This window comes from Nyctereutes procyonoides, unplaced genomic scaffold, assembly GCF_905146905.1.
Source record: "Nyctereutes procyonoides isolate TBG_1078 unplaced genomic scaffold, NYPRO_anot_genome, whole genome shotgun sequence".
NCBI lineage: Eukaryota > Metazoa > Chordata > Mammalia > Carnivora > Canidae > Nyctereutes > Nyctereutes procyonoides.
In genome coordinates this window covers 29,822,027-29,847,400 of record NW_026575125.1, presented here as the reverse complement: position 1 = coordinate 29,847,400, position 25,374 = coordinate 29,822,027, and the positions used below count along the sequence as shown (strand labels likewise).

Here is a 25,374-nt window from a genome sequence, read left to right as displayed (position 1 = left end):
GACTTTCTCATTAGCCACAACCCTCAGTACTAAAAATAAATACAGGACCTTAAGAAGAAAATAAGGAGGCACCCAGGTGGCACAGTTGGTTGAGTGACTGACTCTTGCTTTTGGCTCAGGTCGTGATCTCAGGGTCATGAGGTGGAGCCCCAAGGTGGGCTCTGTGCCCAGCGTGGAGTCCACTTGAGAGTGTCTCTTCCTCTGCCCTGCCTCCTCTCAAATAAATATTTAAAAAAGCGGGGGTGGGGATCAGAATCAGTTGTATCCACTTACTTTTTAGAACCACTTACTGTGCCATAAGACATTCCCTTCCTAATTAGCTTCTAGTCCCTTTTAGTAAGTATTATTCTGGTGGCTCTTACTGCACTTTATTGGTCTTCCATATGAAAGAGAGTATTTTAAGGAAGTTCAACATTTTGTGAGATTTGGGTTTTTTTGTCCTTTTTTTTTTTTAAAAAAAAAGATTTTATTTATTCATGAGAGACAGAGAGAGGCGGAGGCATAGACAGAGGGAGAAGCAGGTTCCTCGCTCCCTGGACTCAGGATCATGCCCTGAGCCAAAGGCAGACGCTCAACCACTGAACCACCCAGGCATCCCGTTTTTTTTTGTACTTTTTGATTGCCAAATTGGATAAGCATCACTTTGTACTCCTATATAACTCATTTATCAACTTGACTTTATTATGAAATAATTATTTCCTGAGACACCTTTACCTAGAAAAAAAAGTTCAACATTTCTAAGTGGTACATAAAGTACAGACCATGGGTCAGTAAATTTTAGCTGGAGGGTTAAAACCAGTCCACCACCTGTTTTTGTAGATAAAGTTTGGGACATAGCCATGCTCATTCATTTACATGTTGTCTATGGCTGTTTTCACACCACACAGCAGAGGTTGAGTAGTTGCAGCACCCATGACCATGACCCATAAAACTGAAAATACCCTTTGGCCCTTTATAGGGAAATTTTGCCCAGTTTGTCTGCCTTAGTTTGTTTTTACAAAATGCAAACAAACACATGTATTTTAGCTATTCTTTGAGGATATTTAAATAGAGAAAAGCAATCAAAAATCCTTTTTTTATTTTGGATTAAAAGTGGAAATAGTCAAAGTGTGTGGCATTTTATGCATTTATATTGGGCTGTGTGAAAGAGCTTATTAGAAAATAAAGCTATCTTTTAAGTTATTTTTTTAAATAAGTCAATATTTACTTGTGTCTAGACTTAAAATTGATTCTTTAAAAATTCTTATTGAAATAATTTGGAGAGAGTTGCTAAAAGTAGTAATCATTTTATAAAAATAATGGTCCAACTAAAAAGTATTCAGCATAGGCTCCTTTAAAGAATTTGACGGATGAATGGATGGTATTTTTTTTGTACCTCAAGCGCTTTGATACAATGAAAATTTTACTTATTCAGAAATTTCAAACTTAAACGTTTTCAGAAGGATTTCTGTTATGTTAAAGTGAAAAATAATTGTGCTTTGTATAAACTTTTTCAAAGAAATTTAGAGACTTCCAAATGTAAGGATTATTCTTTTCGTTTTTTTTTTTTAATTCAAAGCTACATGCTGTTATGGAATAAAAAAAAATCCATACTATGGCTATCCTTTTAAACTCTAGTTGAAAGCCAGATATACTTTTGTTTGAAGTTATATGGCTTTGTTACAAGTAGATGGCATAAAAAATACTCTCCATTTCCTTGCAATTCACCTTTATATTTTAAAAAGTGTGGATTTTTTCTGTTTTCCCCTTGTTTGTTTCCTGAATGCAGTGTGAGTTCTGGTTCAGTGCCAGTTATGAATCCAGAATTTATTAGAAAGCAAGAATGTGGAAGAGGACACTTGAGGCAGAGACATAATATAAATAAAAGAAGAAAATCCTAGGGTTTTGTAGGTTCTTCCATTCATCCCTTATCCTACAGTGGTAAAGAATGCACTACGGAATCTTTCTGGAGGGATAATTTCAGAGTGCAGCATCAAAATACCATGAGTTCTTGACTTCGGATAGACTACATTACAATTTAACTATGGATTAAGGTCTGTTTTCATTTTCTACTCGTACATTAAAGTGAAGGCCAGAAGAGGCAGCCTGGGACTTCCAAAGGACCCCCACAGGAGAGTGTTCTGCACAGCATCATTTTTTTTTTTTTGGTGATGCTTCCTAACCTGGATAGTGCTTTCATAAATTCACTTTGCTGCTTCTTAGAGAATATTCTACTCTTCTTATGGAATGGGAAATGGGCCAAGTTTCTGTCACCCTATTTCTACATTTTTATAAGAAATGACATGCACTTCAGTGAGGTTTATGTTTAAGTACATGGGAGACTCAAAATATCCACATACAGAGACCTGTACATAGCATGTGGTCAGTATATGCTTGCTGTTTCCATGTATGAATGAAGAAAGGGGCCCAGTGGCTATTTAGAGTACATTCTGGCTCCCTGGGAATACTTACTTTCACAAACCATCTCTGTGGTAAATACCACAGCGAGATTAGAATGAAATGAAAGGAGGGAAAGACAAACAGCAGCAGATTCTCCTGATGCCACTTTGCTGGGGAATTTTTCTAGAGAAGGGGAGGAAGAGAGAGGAAGAGACAGGCAAATAAAAACTTGGTTTTTCTTTTCTTTTTGTTTTGGTATGGAGAAAGAAGGCTTTACAAGAAAGGACGGGCGGGGGGAATGAAAGAATGTGTTACTGCCACACAACAACATGGGTGGATATCAGAGACCTAAAAGCCAGACACAGAATCAATATCACAGACTTAAAAGCTGGACACAAAAGAATTCATGCAGTTTACATAAAGTTTAAGAACATGCAAAAATGAATCCATGGTGATAGCTGACCATTACTAGCCTGGGTGGGAGGATGATTATTGGCTGGGGAGGGGCATGAGGGAACTCTGGTGGAGAGAATGTGAGAATGTTCTAGATCTTAATCTGGATGGTGGTTATTATATGGGGGTACGAATATATATAACATTTCATCATGTTTTTGACTTTCATATTTAAGATTTGTAAACTTCATAGCTCAATAGAAAAAGCAATAAATAATAATGAAAATAGGTTATGGAAAGGACACCACATTTACCATATGGGCTTAATAAGAGACTTCGGAAAGCATGGCAAATCCCTGGTCTAAAAACGCTGCTGAGCTTAGCATAAGAGACTTCCCTGAATAAGGACATTTATACAAATTTTTGTTGCAAAAAAATTTCGGTGCTTAGCATGCAGTAAGATCACATGTATTTAGCTGCAGCTAGACACAGGCTGCTGAACATCATTCTGTTGATTCTTTGAGGACTGCCTGCTTAAAAGCAATACTTTTCTTTTTTTTTTTTCCTTCCAGATTGGCAGATTGCTACTCTGGCTTTACTCTTGGGCGGTGCTGCCATCATTCTTATTGCATTCCTGGTGGGTTTGATTTCTATCTGCGTGGGATCTCGAAGGCGCTTCTACAGACCTGTTGCTGTCATGCTTTTTGCAGCAGGTAAATATATACTTATTATTTTCACACTGGTATTCAAGTTTCAGGAACCTTTCTACCATCCCTCCGTTCTCATGCAAAAGCAGCTCGTGGTTGCTGCATTATATACAAATGGAGTGGCTTTTGTTATATCTTAAGGTAAATTGACTAAGGGTTTGTCATATTACTAGTTTTCAGTGTGTTAAGTATTTCACGGAGCACAGTGGCAGTTTTGTTTTTTTTTAAGATTTTATTTACTTTTTTGACAGAGCACAAGTAGGCAGAGCTGCTGGCAGAGGGAGAGGGAGAAGCAAGCCCTCCCACTCCTGCTGAGCAGGGAGCCTGATACGGGACTCGATTCCAGGACCTGGAGACCAGGACCTGAGACCCTGACCCGAGCTGAAGGCAGATGCAAAGCTGACTAAGACACCTAGGCGCCCTGCACAGTGGCAGTTTTTAAACTTCTAACTAAAACATGGATAAGTAATAGTTCTTGACAGGGCTATTGCCTTACAAATTGCTTCAGGTATATTTACCAACAGTCTTTCTTTACATTTAGCTTCCCCCCAGCCCTTTTACTGCCCCTGTGGTGCTCTTTTTTTTTTAATTTTTATTTATTTATGATAGTCACACACACACAGAGAGAGAGAGAGAGGCAGAGACACAGGCAGAGGGAGAAGCAGGCTCCATGCACTGGGAGCCCGACGTGGGATTCGATCCCGGGTCTCCAGGATCGCGCCCTGGGCCAAAGGCAGGCGCCAAACCGCTGCGCCACCCAGGGATCCCCCCTGTGGTGCTCTTAAGGCAATGTTATTTTTTTCTGACCTGAAACTGGAAAAAATTCCAATATACACGGCCTTAAAGGTGTAAATCTGTGTGGAAACAAACATGCTTATAATAAAAAATGATCATCTAGAACTCAAACCATCAGACAATTCAGTTGCATGTGGTCAGCGGCATAGTTAGTAATTTAACAACCATTATTCTATAAGGCACAGCCTGGATGAAAATATCAAGCAAGGTAAGGTGGAGCTTTTGCTAAAATCGGGGAAGTATTTAGAAAGAGGGTTTACAAGACTAAAAACTCAGCACATTACTTTATGTGTTTTAATTTTCATTTATAAGAATAGCCTTGAATATATTGTTCTTTTTTATTCAAACTGAAATATTCTTGTAGTGCCTTCAATTTCCCGTCAGTTACATCTGATTTGAAGACTGCAAAATAAGCCCCTGTGACTGTCAATAATGGAGACACTGACAGAACCATCTCGGCTGTTAGACGGATTTTTTTCTAAAGCTGTTTAAAGATGGGAACAGATGAAGTTTCTCAGGATTTGAAGGATAGTTTGATCTAAAAATAGAAGATCAGAAGTGTTCTGCTGCCCCCTGCTGTTTGTATTCATTTTTTATATCCACAAAGACTGATCAGAATGTAGGTGTCATAAAAACAAAGGTCCAGAGGGCTGAAGGAATCTAGAAGTACATCTAATTCAGATCTCTTAAGTGACTTGCTCAAGATTGCATAGTAGTTACCAGCAGAGCCGGGGCCAGGAGGCTACTGACTTTTGAATTAGTGGCTCATTCACTACTGACTCATTCATTCATTCATTCAGCTGTTTATCAGGTACCTCTTACAGACAGAACATTGCATTAAGAGACCCAGAAGACTAGCTAAATAGCACCACAGTTACTTTCTAATAGAGTAGAGAACTGTATGGCAAAAAATATTTTGAAATCTTGAGCAGTGGCCACACTATCATTTTTTTGTTGATCTTCTGTATAATAAAGACCTCTATTGTGAATCATTTAGTACAATATGAAGATTCTCCTAAAGATTCCATCACAGTTTTCTAGTTTATATCTTGGTTCATGGGTTTATCATGTATCTTTCTATCCTTAGGATGAAATAACTTAGATATTTTAATTTTAATATACATTTGTCTTTGCAGCTAGGATTTATTAACATAGTGATTAGATAATTAATTGTGGTAGAATTTCTTGATAAATTATTTTGGAATGGCATACCATTCTTTAAAACTGGAATTATGTTCTGAAAAATTTTTAGAAGACTCAGATATTCCTGATTTTAGGAGAGTTAGAGGTACTCTAAGACATTCTCTTATAAATATCCAATATTATTGTGCTACCTAGTTACTATCTCATTTAGACTTTAACTTACCACACACAATAGCATATGCAGAATCTATAGAGAAATTCATTTTCTATTGCAGCTATTATAAACATGCTTAGAAAGATAGGAGTTTCTAGTTCTTTCCTAAAAAGCTCTGTATGTTTTCCCAAGTATAGCAAAATTTATGAAAATGTGAAAATAAGTACTGGTTGTAACAGAAAACATATCGTAGATGAACATAAGTTAAAGGTAATGGATTTGGTCAAAATAAAGATTTTGATTTAGCTCTAGCTACTACAAGTATTAGTAAATTCTAAAATAATGAAAAGAATCCCTACAGCAATATTCATATATTCATATTTTACCCACTGAGACCTAAGGCAAGCATTATACTGTTGAATTTTAAAAATGTACATGTGCTGTGATTTAATTTTACTCATTCTCTTTGACACTGTGCTTATGGAAGCTTTTTTTGAAATAACCATTAGTTTAGTGTTCACACTGCATATAAGCAAGGTAAAACTTACTGGTTATTTGAAATGTGTCATGAAAAGGTTTCTCTCTCTCATCTGAAAAACCATTAAAGAGTTGCCTGAAGCTGATTTCTAGAAAAGATACTCATTACACATAATAATCCATTATTGATTTGAACGTAAGATTAACAAATTTGGAAAATCTGCCCACTTGATACAATGCTAGTGAAAATCATGGCTGTTTATTTTGTTTTGCTTCATAGTAAACATACTTATTCTCTTGGTTGGCTTGTCTCACTTGTAATTCAGTTTAGTGATTCTTTGTAAATATGTATTTGGGCCATTTCCCCTTCTTGCTCATCTCGGTCTGCTTGAAAATGGTCTGTGTTTGTCCTCTTTTCTCAAAATGTTTTTTTCAAATAATACCAAGCCTTATCTTGGTGCTCACACAGAGAATGTTATCCATCTCAGCAAATAATATTTTCTTCTGCTGAAACATACAGTACATAAAATCAAAACAAACACAGCACTACCACTTGGAAACATCATACACAGGACTACATAATTAATTCAGTACCATGTGCTATGCCTGGTACAATGAGGTGCTCAGTAGATAGTTGAATGAATGATGGAAAAATAACTAAGGTGTATGGCTTATAATTTGACAGGGAAAAGCAGGCATGTAAATAACTATAATTCAATTTTTCTTAAATCATTTATCTTTTTGCAGTTTACAAAACAGCAAGTTTTATGTGAACACAAAGCTCAAACCAAAACAGCTCATAAAAGCAATAGTTACAAAAATGATTTTTTCATTTATTCATGTTTTCCTTCACTTATTTAATGAATACATGTAGGGTACCTCTAGTATGTAGCTATATTGCCTTGGTGTTAGATTATATACTCCAAGGGTATTTACTAAAAGCTGATGACTAACCGGCTGTCATAAAGACAGCCAAACGTATCTTAAAGGTTTTTCATCTTCCCTTTTTCTCTGAAGTCCCTAATTTAGTGTGTGCTTGTCACGTGCTTGATTAGTTGCTAAGAGCGAGTCATCACTGCAGCCCATCTAAAACACTGTCTCACAACTCTCTCAGTCACTGATTATAGAAGTTTGGACTTCAGAATAACATATTATCTGTAATAATGTGGACAATAATCAGTTGAGCACCTACCATGTGTAACACTGCTAGACACTTCACATATACTATCTCTAATATAGCAATTTTAAGATTGGGTATTTATTTTCCCCATATTATCAATGAAGAAATAGGTTCAGGAAGGTTAAGTGATTTTCTAGGGTTATCCAACTAATAAGTTGCAGAGCCAGGGTTTCAACTCCTCTTTACTTGGGTGTGTATAACACAGGAAAAAACAAGACCAGAATCAGCCTTGAATTTTGAATTCAGCTGCCAACTGTGTACTGCAGTTGGGAGTCCATCCTGTAGCTCGTTATTCCACCTCTTGAGGGCAACACTTGAAGGTAGTAAGCAATTTGAGATGTCATGAAGACCACACATTGATCAGTGCAGCATGACTGAATCATTGCCTATCGTGAAAGTGTGTATGTTTCCAATACACATGACTATAGCATATTTCTTATTGTGTAACTGACAATGTTAGGTAATAGATGATGGGATTATAACTGGCATCTAGTTCTCCCTAAAAACTTGATGAAATTAAAAGGGCTGCCTCTCTCTGGGTCCTCTTTTATCATCTGGTTTTGCAGATCTTTTTTATGCCGCACTGGGACTTAGGATGATGGTTTCCATTTTTTAAATGCCTTTAATAAAAATTGCAGAAGATTCTCAGTCTTACAATTCAGATTTTAAATAACAGAATCCCCCTAATTTTATTAATGATATTTCCTTTGTGTTCTATCTGCAAAAATCTTTCTGTAAATGAATGTTTGCATAGAATGGTGATTTTTTTTTCTCCCCAGGATCCTGCAACTCCACCTCTGAGCTATCTTTGATTAGAGGCTTGTGTTTTGCAGCCCTCCTCACCATCCTGTTGTACAGTGAGGTGGCTGGAAGTATTTTGAGTCTAGATTTTGCAGAAAAACCAGTGTCCAACTTAAATTTCATACTGAAAAGGAGGGTTGTTTTAAATAAAGATTTTATTTATTCATGAGAGACACAGAGAGGCAGAGACCTAGGCAGAGAGAGAAGCAGCCTCCCCTCTGGGACCCAATGCGGGACTTGATTCCAGGACCCTGGGATCATGCCCTGAGCTGAAGGCAGACACTCAACCACTGAGCTGCTCAGGTGTCCCTTGAAAAGGAGTTCTATTCACAGATGTTTATCAGTATCGAACTACCCTTTGGCTAGAACAATTTATGGTATCAATACTGATAATTTCATATGTACTACAACTCTTGGTAGTTACGGATTGCATTTAAAAAGGAAAAGGAGGCACCTGGGTGCCTGAGTCGGTTAAGCATCTGCCTCCCGTTCAGGTCATGCGCCTCACGTCACACAGGGCTCTGGCATTCAGTGGGGAGTCTGCTTCTCCCTCTCCCTCTGCCCCTCCTCCTGCCCGTGGGCTCGCTCTCTCTCAAATAAATAAAATCTTCAAAAAGAAAAAGATCGCTTCATTTAATCCTTCATGGGCAAATGTTTTTTTCTCCAAATTACCATTTTCTTTTTGTAAATTCCATATTTAGAGACTTGACTGGCAAGTCCTATCAATTCTATCTCTAAATTATCTTCTCAGTCTGTAGCTTTTCACGAGCCCCCATTACTGCCTTAGTCAAGGGCATAACTCTTCTGTAAGTGGAACATCTCTGTTCCCAGATTTGAACTTCCCCTACTTTCTTTCAATGGTAATATCTGACTTAAAATATCTACATGACTCCTTCCTTTCCCTTTCCTAGAATTCAGCTACTGAGGTTTTCTTTTCATCCTCTGTGCAGTGTCTTTCCTGCTGGTGTCACCTTAGTCCTCACTGCACACAGGTAGCCATTGCATTGACTGGTGTCCTAGGGGCCTCCCTTCTCTTATCTCCTTCCTGTTTATAGTCTGTCTTGCGCACAAACACATGAGGTTTAGCTCTCAAATACACATTGGGTCTTGCCACTCATCCCTTTGGTTTTCCCAGAGGCAGATTAAGACAAGGAAATCAGTACAAGTACTTAATCTGGGAGTCAAAAGAAGGGATACAGAAAATGAGAGAAGGGAAGGTAGGCAATAAAGACCTTAAACTTCCTGGAAAAATTCTGGAAACCAGCTTACAACACACACCTCAAAGTTATTTCAATGGAAGGACTGGGGAACTGGGTATTTGGAAACCGAGTTCTGAGAGTCATCGTTGAGGGCTGAGGGAATGCTGGGGAGACAACAGTGTTAACGTTCCAGAGCACCAGTCCTGCCCCACAGTCAGGCAAAGTAGCTTTAGTGGCCAGAGGAAAAGTCAGGTGAAGAAGTGCAGGCGCTGCTGACAGCTGGAAGTCAGGCTGACATATATCGGAGTGATGAAGATGAAAGCAAATGGATAGGGCACCAACAGGATCTACAATTAAAATAAGCTCTGAGATGTCTCCCTGTAGAAACCAGTCTCATTTTTATGGCACACTACGCCTTTTAGAATGTGAGCCAAACATTTCCATGTGAATGTACCCTTTATTCCAACCATGTGAATTTTCTATAGGTTACACCCTCTTAATACTGCTAAGCTCTCTACAAGTTGCTGCTTTTTCCCAGAGGTCTTTTCATTTTTGTCTTCTGACCAAGTCCTATCTATCCTTCAAGAACCAGTTCGAGTGGTGCTTCCTCTCTGAAGCCCTCCCTTCTTTCTCCAGGCAGAAATGGTGTTTGGAATATTGGAGTTCAGTAAACATGTAATGAATGGATCAGTGAATATGCTTCTGCTATTACTGTTGAACACATTCATTTGTAATTATCTATGAGTCAGTTTTCACCATAGAGTATGAAATATGACAGGTCAAGGGCTATGTTCTGTCTCATCCCTTCCACCTACCACAGAGTCAACGTCCAATAAATGTTGAACTATCCCCTACAAAGAAAATATTGAATATTTCAATATTGAATGTTTTCAGTGTTTCAACATTGAAAGCACTGAAAAATATCCTCCTAAAGAAAACTACACATAAGACAAAAATTATACCTCTAAGTTCTTGTCATGCCTCTATCCATGCAATTTCATGGTTAGTAGTTTTGTTGCTTCTTTTCAAAAAAGTGGAGAGAGGTATAAAATGAACTTCAAATTCCCTTCAAATTCTAAAAGGCTACACGACTTTACTTATGTTGCCTCTGCAGCCAATGTCTATTATGTTTCATTGATCGGTGGTAAAGTAGAAATATAAGTGTGATAATGTTTTCTTGAGTTCTGGACTCTTCAGGTTTGTTTTTTTCCCTTCACAGCATCTAAACAAGGCAAGGAGGCATTTTTACCTGCTTCTGTGTATTTTTATTAAATAGAAAAAGTTATTTATAAATGCAGGCTTATATATCTTTTTTCCTCAGTTTTGCTATTACGTGCATTTCTCTCAGTGATTCTAAAGAGAGTAAAATAATTCAGAGGCATAAAGCGTTTTAGGGTAATTTTCATCTGGCTACAACACAATAAAGCTTTATCTCTAAGAAAGCTGCTCAGGAGAATATGCCAGTGGAGCCTAATGGAGTTGTATTTCCACTTTTCCACTAGAGGGAAATTATGTCATTGTATTATACCATGGAGGCCAAATATTTACTAAATAAAACACATTGAAATGAATATTAAAAGCAGTCTAGGTAAACAACTCACCCTAGGGACTGGCTGTTTCACAAAAGAACCCATATAATCCTTCTAGAATAGAATTCGGATCAGTTACTACTTCTCTGCTCAAGCTCCTTTAACAGCTGTTCATCACCCCTGGAATAAAATGCAGAGCCCCGCCCGTGGCTCACAGGGCCATCCCTGGATGGGCCCCCTGGTTCTTTTTGCTGTCTCATCTCAAGCCACCTCATCTCATGCTGCTTCTTGCCTTGTTCTCTGTGCTGCCTTCCTGAAGTCCTGCCACAACCAGCATGCTCCTGAATTGAGAGTTTTGCACTGCCTGTGCCCTCCACCCAGATGGCTCTCTCCCCACTATACTGACCTGCATCCTTCACTTTGTTCAGGTCTGTGCTCAAATGACTCCTCCTCCTCAGCTTTTGCTCTGAAAGAGTAGCCTACATCCCTCTATCTTAGGTTCTTGTGTTTTCATGTTTCTTTGCAGTTCCTGCCACAATCTGCATTTGTTCACTAATGGCCTGCCTTCTCAGGAGAGTGGCAACTTTTATTACCAGTATCTTAAACTGTATCAAACATTTATTGAATGAATGAATTTGAATTTGAAGGAGTAAATGAATTACTATTCCTAATTCACATTTATATTTCAGTCATATGCCAGCAGGATCAGTCATGCTTCAAGTATAAAAACCTGAGGAGAAATGCTGTTGTTTTTTAAACATACATACTAACTTTGCAATTTTTTTCTGTAGTTCATGGTTGATAGTAATTGACTTCTTGTAAGTTTTAAGACATTTAATACATGAAAGCACCCTTCCCCTCACAAAGTCACAGAGCCAGCTGAATTTTTTTAAATTGATACACATTTAGCATTTACTGGCTGGAAGTAGAGGAAGTGTGGGTTATATAATGAGGTATTAATCCTAACAATGACTTAAAACCTTTTCTGAGATTTTTAAACTACAAACAAGGTGTGATGTCGATTTTAGATGCCAAGAGATTCTCCTTTCATATGGACCTATTCATCCACTCTCTATAGCATGGAACTGTGGTAGGCCAGTGCTGGCCTGGAGCAGTGTTGAACTGCATGGCAGAGGTGTTTCAAATTCTTCTATCTGGCTCCAGAAAGGTCACCTGACACTTAGTCAGAACCTTATAGAAAATAATGATTTTGCGGAATCACACCCTCATGAATTTTCTGGAGTTCATCAGTTTTATGCTAGAGAGAGGACCATTAATGTAGACTTTCTAGGAACATTAATCATATTGGTAATAAGAATCTTTTATAGGTACTGAGAATACATGAGCATAGACTTTAAAGCACAAAACTCTAGTTTAATTAAACACACTATCCATCCTACTAATCTTTTTAAAAAATGTAATAAACTGTTATCTTTTTTACTATATCAGATTTTATTCTTGTCTCTTTAATTGTTACATTTTTTGTTGTACTTTTGGAATTCACAGTATTTTAAAGAGAAGTTAAATGATAATCATTTTGACTAAACATTTATGTACCAGGGGTTGGCCAAATTTTTTATATAAAGGGCCAGATAGTAAGCACTTCTGGCTTTATGAGCCACATGGTTTTTCCATTGCAGCTACTCAGCTTTGCTATTGTAGTGCAGACAGTACATAAATAAATGAGCCTGGCCGTGTTCCAATAAAACTTTTTTTCAAAAACAAACAACAGACCAGATTTGGTAGCTTGCCAGTCCCTGTCCCATGTTACGTAATACCCCAGATTTTTAAAGATTGTTTCTTGAGGGTAGAAGCTGTCATATAGTAGAGAATGAGGCAGATCCATCCCATAAATTCTAGTTAAGTTGATTTAAATAAAGTAGAAATTATATAATAGTTGATGCAATATGAAGTTACGATTTTGGATGGAAGACATCATCTCGTGTAATCTAGTGTCTCCTATATAGAAATATCCACAGGATAAATACCACTTTAATTTTAGATACTAAAAAAAAAAAAAAAAACAAAAAAAATCAACCCTTTCCTTATTAATTGGCTTGTTTTATTTCATTAGGCATGACTCATCACAGTTTCCTGTTAGCCCTGACAACTGACTTAAGAACTAAGATATAGCTAACAATGAAGAGCTGAGTTTTGTGCTCAATTGTTGGAGTCATCATTAGCTTATGTTTTCAGTACCATTATCTCCCATGCCTTCATTGATTTAATTCATTTTTGAAAGTAGGTGAAGAACAAATATATCAACATCATCTGTTATATCTATTACAAAAGTAGAGTTGGATGTGGCTTCTTGACAAAGATGACTTTTGAGCCCCTTCTTAAGGATGAGAGGAAAGGAATGAAAACTGTTTTTGATCAGAAGAATTTAAGCGAAGATATCATGGTAGGAGTTGCTGGAATAGTCAGCTAAGTTATGTGGTTTTGAGAAGCAGTGGGAAGAAAAGCCTGTCTTAAATCACAGCTTGACCAGTTTCATCAGTACAAATGAATTTGAATTCCTCATTTCCTCAAGAGCATAAATAGCAAGGGTTTGGGGTGTTTGGGGCCACTGTTCTCGGGGAATTATTTACAGGTTTTGTACAGTGGAACAGTTTACCTTATAGTGCTACTTGCGTAATAGTGATGGTTATATATGCATGTCTGTAAAGTGAGAATCACTACTTTGTATGCTCATGTAAATTATTGTACTAATTTCATCGAATACTGTTATAGTGAGTTACTAGTTATTAGTAGACTAATTCTTACTCTGTTGTGAAACTGTTAAAAAATTATTAATGTTTTAAGGTATACCGCCTAGAATAAGCAGTGCTTCAAATTTTTTGGCTGTTATGTTTGATTAAAAAGTAATTCTCATATATATTTGTATGTTGTATCATTTTATTTCCTGCAAATAACATGTTTCTAATTTCTACTTACTTTTCTTTCAGTTGTTTTACAGGTTTGCAGCCTGGTCCTTTACCCAATCAAGTTCATTGAAACTGTGAGCTTGAAAATTTACCATGAGTTCAACTGGGGTTATGGCCTGGCCTGGGGTGCAACTATATTTTCGTTTGGGGGTGCCATCCTTTATTGCCTGAACCCTAAGAACTACGAAGACTACTACTAGAACCAACAGTCTCAGATTTTAAAAACAACCAACCATCCAACAAAAGGATTACGTCTGTATCTTTTCTAACTCACTGTTTTCTAAAACACTTGTGGAGTATCAAGCAGTTTGCTCAGTTGATTTAATATCTTTTGCCTTTTGGCTGTCAATATCATAACCAGCTTTTACATCCATTTTAGGGACCTGCACAAATTAAGAGAGCTGATTAGACATAGGCAAATGCTGCAAACTTCCAATATGTTCATGTCATTTTTCTTGACAAGTGAAAGGGTCTGTATGACAGCAACCATTGTGAGAAACTAGTTGGAATGAGAAATGCCTGAATCTCCTATTGCCTGCAGGGGAGCAGCTGGCATAAGAAACATTTAGAAGTTCCTTTGCTCTGACAAGGATTCCACTGCTATAGAGTCCTTATCACCTGCTTACCCCACCCAATGACTAAATTGGCCATTGGTTATTTGCTTGAGTGAGCTTTTGAAAGGTGAACTGCCCTTCAGCACCTAATGGGAGTTCTGAGTGTAATGGGTTAAAGGTATATATATTCTACCTTCAAGAATAGTCTTTTTGAATGGGAGGCAATGCTTTGGCAGTCAGCATCTCCCTGGGAAAGGAGTCAAGACTTGGAGACATGTGCTTTTCATTATGTGGTTAGAAATTGTGCCTCAGCCATATCTAGAATGAGGACAATTGAGAGTCTCTACTTTCCCTGGGGCAACTAGAAAGAACTATGCATGAGTTGCTTTTGTCCTAAGTACCCTTTAAATCATTTACCACACATTACCGCAAATAATTGTGCGTATGTAACAAGCTTAAATATTTTTATAGAAGGTGAACCATTAGTATACATGGTAGTAAACTATTCCATAGCCCTATACATGCATTTGCCTATTACACATAAAAGTAACATTTGCTCTAGTGAAGTGATTTGAACACTAACCTTGTACACGTTAAGAGGCTTAGATTGGTATTCACACTTACTTACTGTACAAAAGTACATATATTTTAAAGCTTTTGCTCTCTGTTCTCTACTGTTTCACTGGAAAGTTTTAATAGAATTGTAAAGAAGAAAAATTGCAATGGTGTTAACCTGAAAATTCATGATTCTTCTGTAAGCACTATAGTTCAAAGAAGAGTAGCAATTAGAATGATCATTTTGTTAAAAATTCAGTAAAATAGAAGGCTGCTTTTTTTTCAAGTACCTTAAATGTCTTTATTAAAAAAATAAAAGAATAGTGATAGATTTATAGAAATGTCTTAATGTCTCAGTAGAGGAGTAGAATTCATTGGTGATCACCTGGTCCTCTGAAGTGAACTAATGGGCTAACTGATTTGTGCACACAATTATGATGGATTTATGTTACAGGAATCATTTGTTGGCTGTTCAAATGGAAGGAAATATCAATGATAGGGAATAAGTTTGCCACTAATCTCAGACTGCAAACTTGTGTTAATCCTGTTTACTATACAAATTTGGATAGTTTAATTGTAAACATATTTTTATATCAAATATACAGTTCTAATATAAAAGTTATAAATAATTATTTTTGTTAACAAAGACACTAAAACAGTATTCCTGGTTTTGGCCCTTTTGCGGAAAGAAGCATTGGAAAAATCATTTAAAACGTACTTATGTTCTATTGTATTGCAAAATCCGTTAAGAGCAGGACTACATCAATAGTGTTATAATTTGGTTTACCTCCCAGAACAGAGTTCTGCTTTCAGCATGTCTTATGAACTGTTTGCCAAAACAACAGAAAAAAAAATCTATTTTATTATTCAAATGCTTAGAAAAAAAAAACCCTCCTATCTTGTGACTTTTCTGTAGGATCACAAAGTAAATATGAAGAACCAGGCTGAATCTTATTTTAGCAATGACAGACAAAAGTAATTAAATGGATCCTAGAGAGAAACCTTTATGAAAGTATATGATTCTCTCTAGAATCATAAGAAACTATGGGTGGAAGTTTTCCAGAAAAATATTAGTATTATAGAATCTTTTGAAGCAATTTTCTTGAGAAATAGTAAAATCTGGGCCAGACTGTCTTGCAGTTAATTGCGTATTGTCAGAGCAGCATGAGAAATACGATATTTGTTGGATAGGGATTTCGGCTACTAACCACTCTCTATTGTGAGAGAGTCTCTTTATTCCTGAATAATGGAAGAACAGTACTTTGGTGCTGACATCAATGAGGCACTTTTCTTAGTCCTAGTAGAGGATGCAGTGTGCTGTTAGAGCAGTACCACATCTCGAGTCTTTTCAAGTTTTCATTCTCTGTCAATATGACAGGCTGGAAAATGACAATATGTTATAGGCTAAGGCACACATATTTGCAGTACACTGAAAAGTAGATTTCTTCTATAACTTTTTTCCCCTCCCCAGTGAAGAGCCCTATGTTATATTTCTACCATCACTAATATTTGAAAGTATTTCATGACTAACGAGCTCAGTACAACATGAAAGTTGTTGCTCATCCGAAATACGGTATCGTCTATCAGAATAAACACGTGAATTTTCACCTACATTATGTCTTTGCCGCTTTAGGTTTGTTTGATGTTTTCTTACAAGCAAAACTGTTAACTATAAATCCATTGTTTATCTTAGATATATACATGTTCACACATAGAGCATAAAATACTCAGCAGGGCTAGTTATTTGGATTTCTTGCACAACTATTTAGCTTTTTGTAAGTTCAACATGTAAATTTTAAAGACAAATATAGAGAGACCTATGTGTTTGAAATATAAATGATATATATGGATTAGCATGTACCTGTATATTATTAAACATGCAATGAACTGACTGGTAAGTGATGTCTAATTGTATGGCTAGCAATGTAATTTATTCAGACTGTATTTTTGTACAGAGCAGCGCACACTAACCTATGCCTCTGTGTCCTCTTTAATGCCTAAAACTGTGCCTAGAAATTTCATCTGTCTTAAGAAATAAAATTATACTTCATGCTGTTTATGCTATAGTTTCTCTACTGCTGTTCTATATTTATTATTTTTAAATATATGACATGTTTACTACTTAAATATGAATCCATGGTATTCTGGTTATTTTTTTTAACAGTCCTCTGGGGGAAACCTGTTTCTCACTCCAGTGGTTTTGAGTTTGCAGTTTCACAATCAGTTCTTCATTTCATGATTTTTGTAGCTGACATGAAGTTATCTATGTGGATAAAATAAAAATAAAAGTGGTTTCACTGATGTGGTTTGACTTGTGTCTTCTCTACTGTGTAGACCCATTAACAGATTCCTAAATTATATGTCTTCAATTCCTGTTCTCCTTTATGATATATATATCACTTAGTAAACAGAACCTACTGTGACATGCTCATTTTATGTAAAACTTTTTAATACTAGTTTTGTTTCATATTCTTTCCCAAGATTCTTTCTGTCCCCTGCAGTTGAGTTATATAAGCAATAAAAGAAAGAAAGAATGTTAAATGTCTAAACTTTGTTTTGAAATGCACAGGAGGGAGATACAGTGTAGGCTATCGGTTTTCTACTCTAATGACACAATTAGAAACAGGAGTGGCAAAAGGTTGATACTCTATTTTGGGTTTTGTTTAGTTTACGGCCTTTGCAAGGTATGTTAAAACTGCCCTTCCTGCATTATTTCTAATTCTTAGAGAAGCAGTCTACATTTTCAGTACACATGCACGTGTGTGTGAAGAAATCCATAAAATTAAAAGTCAAAATTTCTCATCACCTTTGTGTCTATAGATGGTGAGTGTACTTAGAAATTTAAATAAAGCAATAAAATCCACTTCTATGATTGCCAGAAATTTTTCTTGAAGGTACAAATAGAACTACATATAATTGAATAAACTTTCTTGGGTTGATAAAATCAGTTTGAACACGAAGCACATATTTTTGTTAGAATATCCTTTCATGTCTCATATGAACTCTTAAATGTTGAAAGGTTCACAATTTTTTTTCTGCCAAAAGATACTGTAAATCATCTACAATCCTATGCTATATTTAATATGAAACTTCCAAAAGTACGTGTATTTGACAGCTATAAATTCTATCATTTTTGGAGATTTCCCTTTCAACAGCCTTATTATATTCTAATTTGATGGAGTAGCATCATTCATTTGATGTATTACATTTTCAGTATAAAGTACTTGCATTTGTATACAGAATTCTCATGAGCAAAACACTTTTACAAACATGTCCTGCCTGGTAATTATCCATGACCCACTTTCTCAGAATTTGGAAGACATGGAGACATAACTTCACTCTGATTTGACGAGGGAAAATCCTTTGCCTTCAGAGATTTCATTGTGAACATGAAACAGAAAGGCATTTTCAATTTGCTTTGCCATAAGGGCCATATACCCTGGTAGCTGTTTCTTTTATTAAGTCAGGTCCATCCTATATCAACACAGTGTCCCATTTTGAAGGTTTTCAAATCATTTGGGTTAGAAAATAAATTGGTAGTGAAATTATTTCCTATTCTGTAGAATAATCCACCAAATACCTGAATTTCTGATTTATCAAATTCTCATGACCTTCTGTTAATAGCTTTTCAGAAGCACTACTTTAAATGGGACTAAATGGGATTAAAAGAGCAAATAAAAAATTATAATTATGTGCTTAGTATTTGCACAGGAAGCACTAATTTATTTGAATAACTTAACTTCTATGTCAACTACTGGAACGTGGTATCATAGCTTCTTAATGCCAAAGTTAAAATCAGACTAACAAAACGCCATCTACTAAAATGCAAACAATTTTTCTTATATGAGGCAGATCTTCAGACTGTTCGGGAAGTCCTCAGATTTTTAACAACCACATGTTGCTATGAGCAAAGAGTCCATATATCTATACTTGGAAAATCTGTTTTCAAAGAGTCACCAGCTGAGTGACTCATACATTTATATTCCAGCAGTAAGTCTAATGGTTCCAAAGTATAACTAAGAGAACAGGAGCTGAACTGTTCAAGTGGGAAGAATAATATGTGGTGTTTCTAAGCCAAGATTAACAGCACACAAAGAATGGTGTTCTTTATAAAACTAAAGCTGTGTTGAGTGGTTCACCAGAGAAACTCAGTTTTGGCAAGCAATTATTTCCAAGTTGAATGACTTCATAGGAATAATGATTATAAAAGAAACTTGGAACAAGTACTGGAAAATCATGTCGTCAAACCAGAAAAACCTTGAATACTTCCATTTTTGCATGTGACAAGAATTAATTAAGAAAACAGTATCTAAACATCTATATACTAATAAACATATATATACTAATTATTATAATTACACATGACGTATATGTGATGATGGTACCGAAGACCCCCCTTGGGTGATTTCGATTTATCATTATGAAGGTAAAATAAGAAATAAAAGGCTATTTTTTAAAATAAAAATTTGGTTCACAGGAAGAGTTCAAAGAAATTGTTTTAAGTCTGAACAGACGAGATCATTATGACTGAGGGATTAAATTGTTCAGGGATACATGCAGGAGAAACACTACCTTGCTGGTCTTTGATGCCATGTGTTAGCTGAAAAGACATATGCTCTCATGCTTGGGAACCTCTCCCACACCAACTTCTCTATCAAAGTGTTTTTGGAGAGTAAGTCGTCCTTAGTGGCCGTATCATTGCTATGTGGCAACTCCTTACAACAAGAACAATTTTCCAATTTTTAACATTTTGGTGATTCTTCTTAAACATTATCTAGCTGTTATGGTTGTGCTAATTATTTGCATAGTGATGTGTCTGAAAGAAGCAAAATTAGAAATTGTAATTGTTAGGAAGGAAACATTTTCCTCTACCATTCAAGCTTTTTTTTTTTTTTTCTGGTCTTAAGAATTAAATTAACATGAGACAGATAAACAGGAGAAAATCCAATTTAATTACATACATATGGGGACTCTGTAAGATTATGAGGCCCATAGGCAGTCAGGCAATTGAGGCTTATATGACATTGGTAGCTAAGGAGAAGGGGGTATGGGTTTGAAAAAGTCAATATTTGGTAAACAAATATTTGCTGATCCATCCAGAAACAATGGGACACAGAGAGGACCTGAATCAAACAGCACTTGCTAGGTTCCTCTCTGTCTACTATGCCTAGCTCATATTATACTATAGTTATCTATGGTGATAGCTCTCTCCTGGAGTAGATCCTGTATCTAAATACTTTCAGGCAGTTATGGAGGAAGCAAAAAAGAAAAACCCCTGAGTCTTCTGTTTCTTAAAAACAATCATCCTGGGATGCCTGGGTGGCTCTGTGGTTAAGTGTCTGCCTTCCACCCAGGGCCTGATCCTGGAAGCCCGGGATCAAGTCCCACATTGGGCTCCCTGGATGGAGCCTGCTTCTCCCTCTGCCTGTGTCTCTTGCCTCTCTCTCTCTGTCTCTCATGAATAAATAAATAAATTTTTTTAAAAAATCATCCTAAAGTAATACACATGCCAAAAGACACATTTTGGGGTGGCAAATTTTGCTCCCCAAAATAATAAAACATTTAATATTTATGATAATGAAAATTATATTTTTCATTCATCTTCAACCTCTGAGTGCTGTTCACTCTTGGAAAAAAGTTCACATAAATTTGACATAATATAGAAAACATTATGGGGGTATAATGTTTCATATAAAATTTCCAGCTATACTTTCTGAAGTCCTTCATATTTTTAAACGCTGCTTAATGAAGCAGAATTTTGTAAAAATCTATTCTTGGGATATTTCTGTGAAAGCCTCAATATTCAGCACATCTTTCTAGCCAGTTTTCAAGACAAGGATTACTTTGAGTTACTCTCTCCCATTTCTTCAGGCATGTATAAAATTATTTTTCCCTATCTGTATCAAAAGTAAATAAACTTATATTTAGCCAGGCAATTGAACTTTAGCAAGTTCCAGTATGATCCTAAACACCAGAATCCAACCTCCCCGTGCCAATGACTGGATAGCATTTTGAAATAGAAATGCTCTAGAAGTTGAGGCAAGAACTAAGGATACTCCTGCCTGTTCAAACCAAAAGCACTGTTTGGCTTCGGTTAGGTTTCTTTGACTTTTGCACTGTTTGGACAGGGAAGACACATGTAACATATGTAACATGCTATTTTCTGAAACTAAGGCTGCTTTTGATTTATTAGTATAAATATATACAAATTTCATGCATTTATATGCTTAGAATGGTTTGCATATTATCTATTTTGGAACTGGAGCATTTTTAGATTTCCAATTTAACGGAAATACAAAATTACAGTCAGAGTAAGGATTGGGGAAAAATATCTACTGAAAAATATCTCCTGAAAAGGAAATCAGACAGTTGGACCTTCCAAGTTTTACCATCTAGCCATAACTGTGTGGTATAAGACTGTGTAGGTATAAGAGTAGAAACCTGACAGGCTGGTGTAATTAATTAGCTTTGGAGTCTATGCTCCACCCACCATGATTTTTCTGAAAACAGTAGAGGACTTGGCAGGCAGCCGTATTTGCACCACATGACCCTGCACCCCTGGTCAGAGGTAATTACAGCAGAGATGGTTCCTGCCTTAAGCTAGCCTCTCTGTTTCTCTTGCCCATTAATTTGGAATTGGTCTCTGCATGTAGCTAGTAATAAAATGCATAAACCATGGGGTTTTGGGGGTGTGTGCAGGGATGCAAAGAAAAACTGCAGAGAATACAGGAATGAAATAGATATGCAGAGAGAAGCAGTTAAGAAAGATCATGTAAGACCCAGAGAGTGTGAAAGAGTACCAGTTCCTAGTATAAGGTCAAGTTGCTTGTGTTCCATAAAATACTCCCATGTCCTTCCAATAATTTCCTGTTTTGATTAAACCAGTTTTAGTTGGAACCAAGGGAACCTTTTGTTAGACAAAGCACTCTTCATTTGAGAGTTCAATATGCAGGTTGTGCTAAATGTCCAAAAAAAGAATTGGGAAGTACATGAAAATTTCTTGACACACTTCCCATCCCAACCCAAGTTGCCCAACATTCCACTTCCCTGTCAAAATTTGTCCCACTTGTCTCATTCATATTACAATGCCTCATTCACAGTACAATGTAGCTCAGCAAAATATTTTAATGTAAACTCTCCCTTCTCTGAGTATATTTTTTTTCCAGGATACAAGTCATATTCTAAAGGTGAGAGATCAGAAATTATCAGATGGCACAAAAGCTGCCCGGGAATCTCTGAAGCCACTCACAGTCATTTCTCCCCCATCTTACATCTAGAATGCACTGGCAATCTACATTAGCCCATAAGAGCTGTTGTACTGTGCACAACTCCAGAGAACACCGTACATATGTGTTCTCCAAGAGTGCCAGTCTTGCTGATTTCACTTATTCTTTGAATTTATGGCTTATTTTGAGGATATCAGAGCAATATATCACATACACAATATTTTTTAAAGAAGATTTTGTTTATCTACTTGAGAGAGAGAGAGAACAAGCAGGGCGGAGGGGCAGAGGGAGAGAGAGAGAGAGACAGAGACAGACAGAGACAAAAACAGAGAGAGAGAGAGAGAGAGAGAGAGAGAGAGAGAGAGAGAGAGAGAGGCAAACTCTCCACTGAGCGGGGAGCCCGAAGTAGGGCTCCATCCCAAGACTTCCAAGACCCAGAGATTATGATCTGAGCCAAAGGCAGACACTTATCCAACTCAGCCACCCAGGCGCCCTTCACATACACAATATTATCAACCAAAGTTTCCATTATGTTCACTCTAGTGCTGCTTTGGACTCAGGTAAATCAAGCTCAAGTATAATCAAGCATGTTGGAACAAACCCATTAACTGCATGTGGTAAAAGAGTCTACTCATTCAATTTCTCTGGAGATGTGATCTGCACGGCTGCCTTCGCAGGTCAACCAAATGGTTACAGTTATTCAAAAGATCATCCTTTGGCTACACAGCAGCTCCAACACATGAAAAAGTATTGATATACAAACAAAGACAACTAAACCCAAGGCCAAAAGCTTAATCTCCCCCGAACTTGTGTTCCTAACCCAACCAAGGATTAAACAAGGAATGGGAAGTACAACCTCCCCCATTCTTGCTATTGTGTCCTCCTAAACGTGTGTGTGTGTGTGTGTGTGTGTGTGTTTTAATAAAAGAATGTTACTAGAGTGCCTGGGTGGCTCAGTCGGTTAAGCATCTGCCTTCAGCTCAGGTCATGATCTCGGGAGCCTTGGATCGAGCTCCACATCAGGTTCCCAGCTCAGCAGGGAGTCTGCTTCTCCCTCTCCCTCTGCCCTGCTTATTCTCTCTCAAATAAATAAATAAAATATTTTTAAAAAGAACATTACTTGTTCATGAAAATCCACTGATAAAATATGTATTTCAATATTAGATGCACTATGATATATATAATAACAACTTCAAGAGGAGGATTGATCTTTCTTGCAATGAGACCAAAAATATTTAGGTCTTTACAAGACCTACTAGGATGAATTTTTTAGTTCTTGGTGCAAACTATTACAGGCAGTCAAATTATCCGTCATCTCCACAGCTTTCATCCAGGGGCTAAGTCATCCACTTGAAGAAGTTTTTTGGTGTTTTTTTTTTTCTATTTAATTTCAAAATAAAGTTCTATTGTTTGATGTGAATTTCAGCTTTGATGGACATTTTTCTGTGACTCTGGATGACAGCAGATGGCCTCATGCCCTTAAGACAAACTGATTCATCACCAGTGATATAATACATGATCCCTTCTTTCTGTGAACAATATTGTCAAATTGTCCAGAGAAGCCACATGCACGAACAACATGAAACAAAGGAGTGGTTCTGACAAAAGGTACTGCTGAGAAAAGTATCCCTTAGGTCGTAAGTGATAGAAGACTTCAGGGATATGGTGGAACTTTCTCTGGCCCATTTTAGTTCTTTCAGTATTTGACATCACTTAATAGTCTGCATCATCATTTTTCTTATTTGTTTTAATTTCTCAGGCCTTCAAAAGATCCTTGAACACATTTAACAAAAAGTCCAATCCTTTAGCACATTCTTTTTTCCTGTGGCCTGAGCAGCAAAAGGCATTTGTTTTTTGAAATACTAGCAACTGTCCCATTTCCTGGGTCAAAGGAAAATGCATGCCTTGTTATTTTCCATTCTTATTTGGATCTAATAATGCAAGGCAAAATAATTTTGCATTTCTGACTCCTTCATTAGGAAAATGACATAAAAATCCACATAAGAAACATAGCACAAGGCATTTAGGAGTGCTGTATTTTACACACTATATTTAAATGCTTCAGGAATAAGAATAGAGTCTTAAAAATACATCAGGTCAGGGACTTGCTTCCTCCTTTATCCAATCTTTAAATGCAAACACATGCATACTGACAACTCTCCGAAAAATAGCCCTAATGAGAATTTCTCCCTTTCCCAAGGGGTGCCCTCTGCCACCATCTATTTATGGAATAATAGTGGGCTCCCTCCTTCATTCTCACATCCTACATTTAAAAGAGCAATTTCCATTTTTAAAGTATTGCTGAAAGGAAAGAAGTCATCTTTTATCACAGTCAGGAAAGGTCAGCAAGTCAGTAATCCTCCATTCACTCACTGACAGAAATATCCTTTCCTCCCACAGCAGACCAGAAAAGTGATTTATTTGAGATTGGCATTAATACATAAAATGGCCAGTACACCTAGCTATGCTTGGGCAATCCCTTACATGGTCCAGAGGCTTCTTTTATTACCTGCTAAGGCTGTGAATTGAATCTGTTGGAGCAAGCATTGTAGATAGGATTCCCAATCCCCTCCCAAGCACTCTTCCATAATATCTAATCCTGCCAAGGCCAAAATATTTTCATAATGAAGACCAACCAAGAAGCGCTCTGGGACTTTGTGCCCAGGTGTTGACCTTTCCTTTGCATCCGGGTGCCCACACACACAGACAACCCTATTTACAGAAGTTTTCTTTGTTTCTTGCAAACCACATGTTTGTTTTTCAGTCCTCCAAATATTCACTGAGTTTTATTGTGTCTTTAATGTGGGCCCAATGTTGGACAAGGTCACAGGACATTACTAAAGGTATAATCTGACACTTCACAGGTCTTCTAATTCAAGTAGGGAACACAAAGCATTGCACACAGAAGCAGTAATTCTGCCCTATATTGTGGAATACTTGCAGTTCTCAAATTAAGTCCACTAATTTTGTTACAACCTGATACTTTAACAATCGAGAGTATATAGCAGATTTTTACCAAAATTAATACACCAGCCAACAAAATGATAAATGGAAGAATCAATCTGGGTTTTCCTGTCCAATTGTAGGTTAAGTATTTTTTAAAAAAAAAAAAAAAAAGGAAAAAAAAAAGCCAGTCTATACCTGTGACCTATATCTTGTATAATCTAAGACACCACAGATTTTAAGACTTTGTGTACCAATAAGATAGGAAAAATCGGGGACACCTGGGTGGCTCAGTGTTCGGCCTTTGGCTCAGGTCTTGATCCCAGTGTCCTGGGATTGAGTCCTGCATTGGGCTCACCACAGGAAGTCCCTCTGCCTATGTCTCTCCCTCTCTCTGTGTGTCTCTCATGAA

The 25,374-nt window shown here is 36.9% G+C and overlaps 1 protein-coding gene across 1 annotated transcript in view; it reads left to right on the top strand.

The window, feature by feature from the left end:
- The window catches only part of TMEM47 (transmembrane protein 47), a 30,607-nt gene extending 13,513 nt beyond the window's left edge, over positions 1–17,094 (top strand). The window contains exons 2-3 of the mRNA XM_055338763.1: positions 3,345–3,485; positions 13,706–17,094. Of these exons, the coding sequence (XP_055194738.1) occupies positions 3,345–3,485; positions 13,706–13,884 (320 nt within the window). The 3' untranslated portion in view covers positions 13,885–17,094. The remainder of the gene's footprint in view (positions 1–3,344; positions 3,486–13,705) is intronic.
- Positions 17,095–25,374: the final 8,280 nt, after the last annotated feature.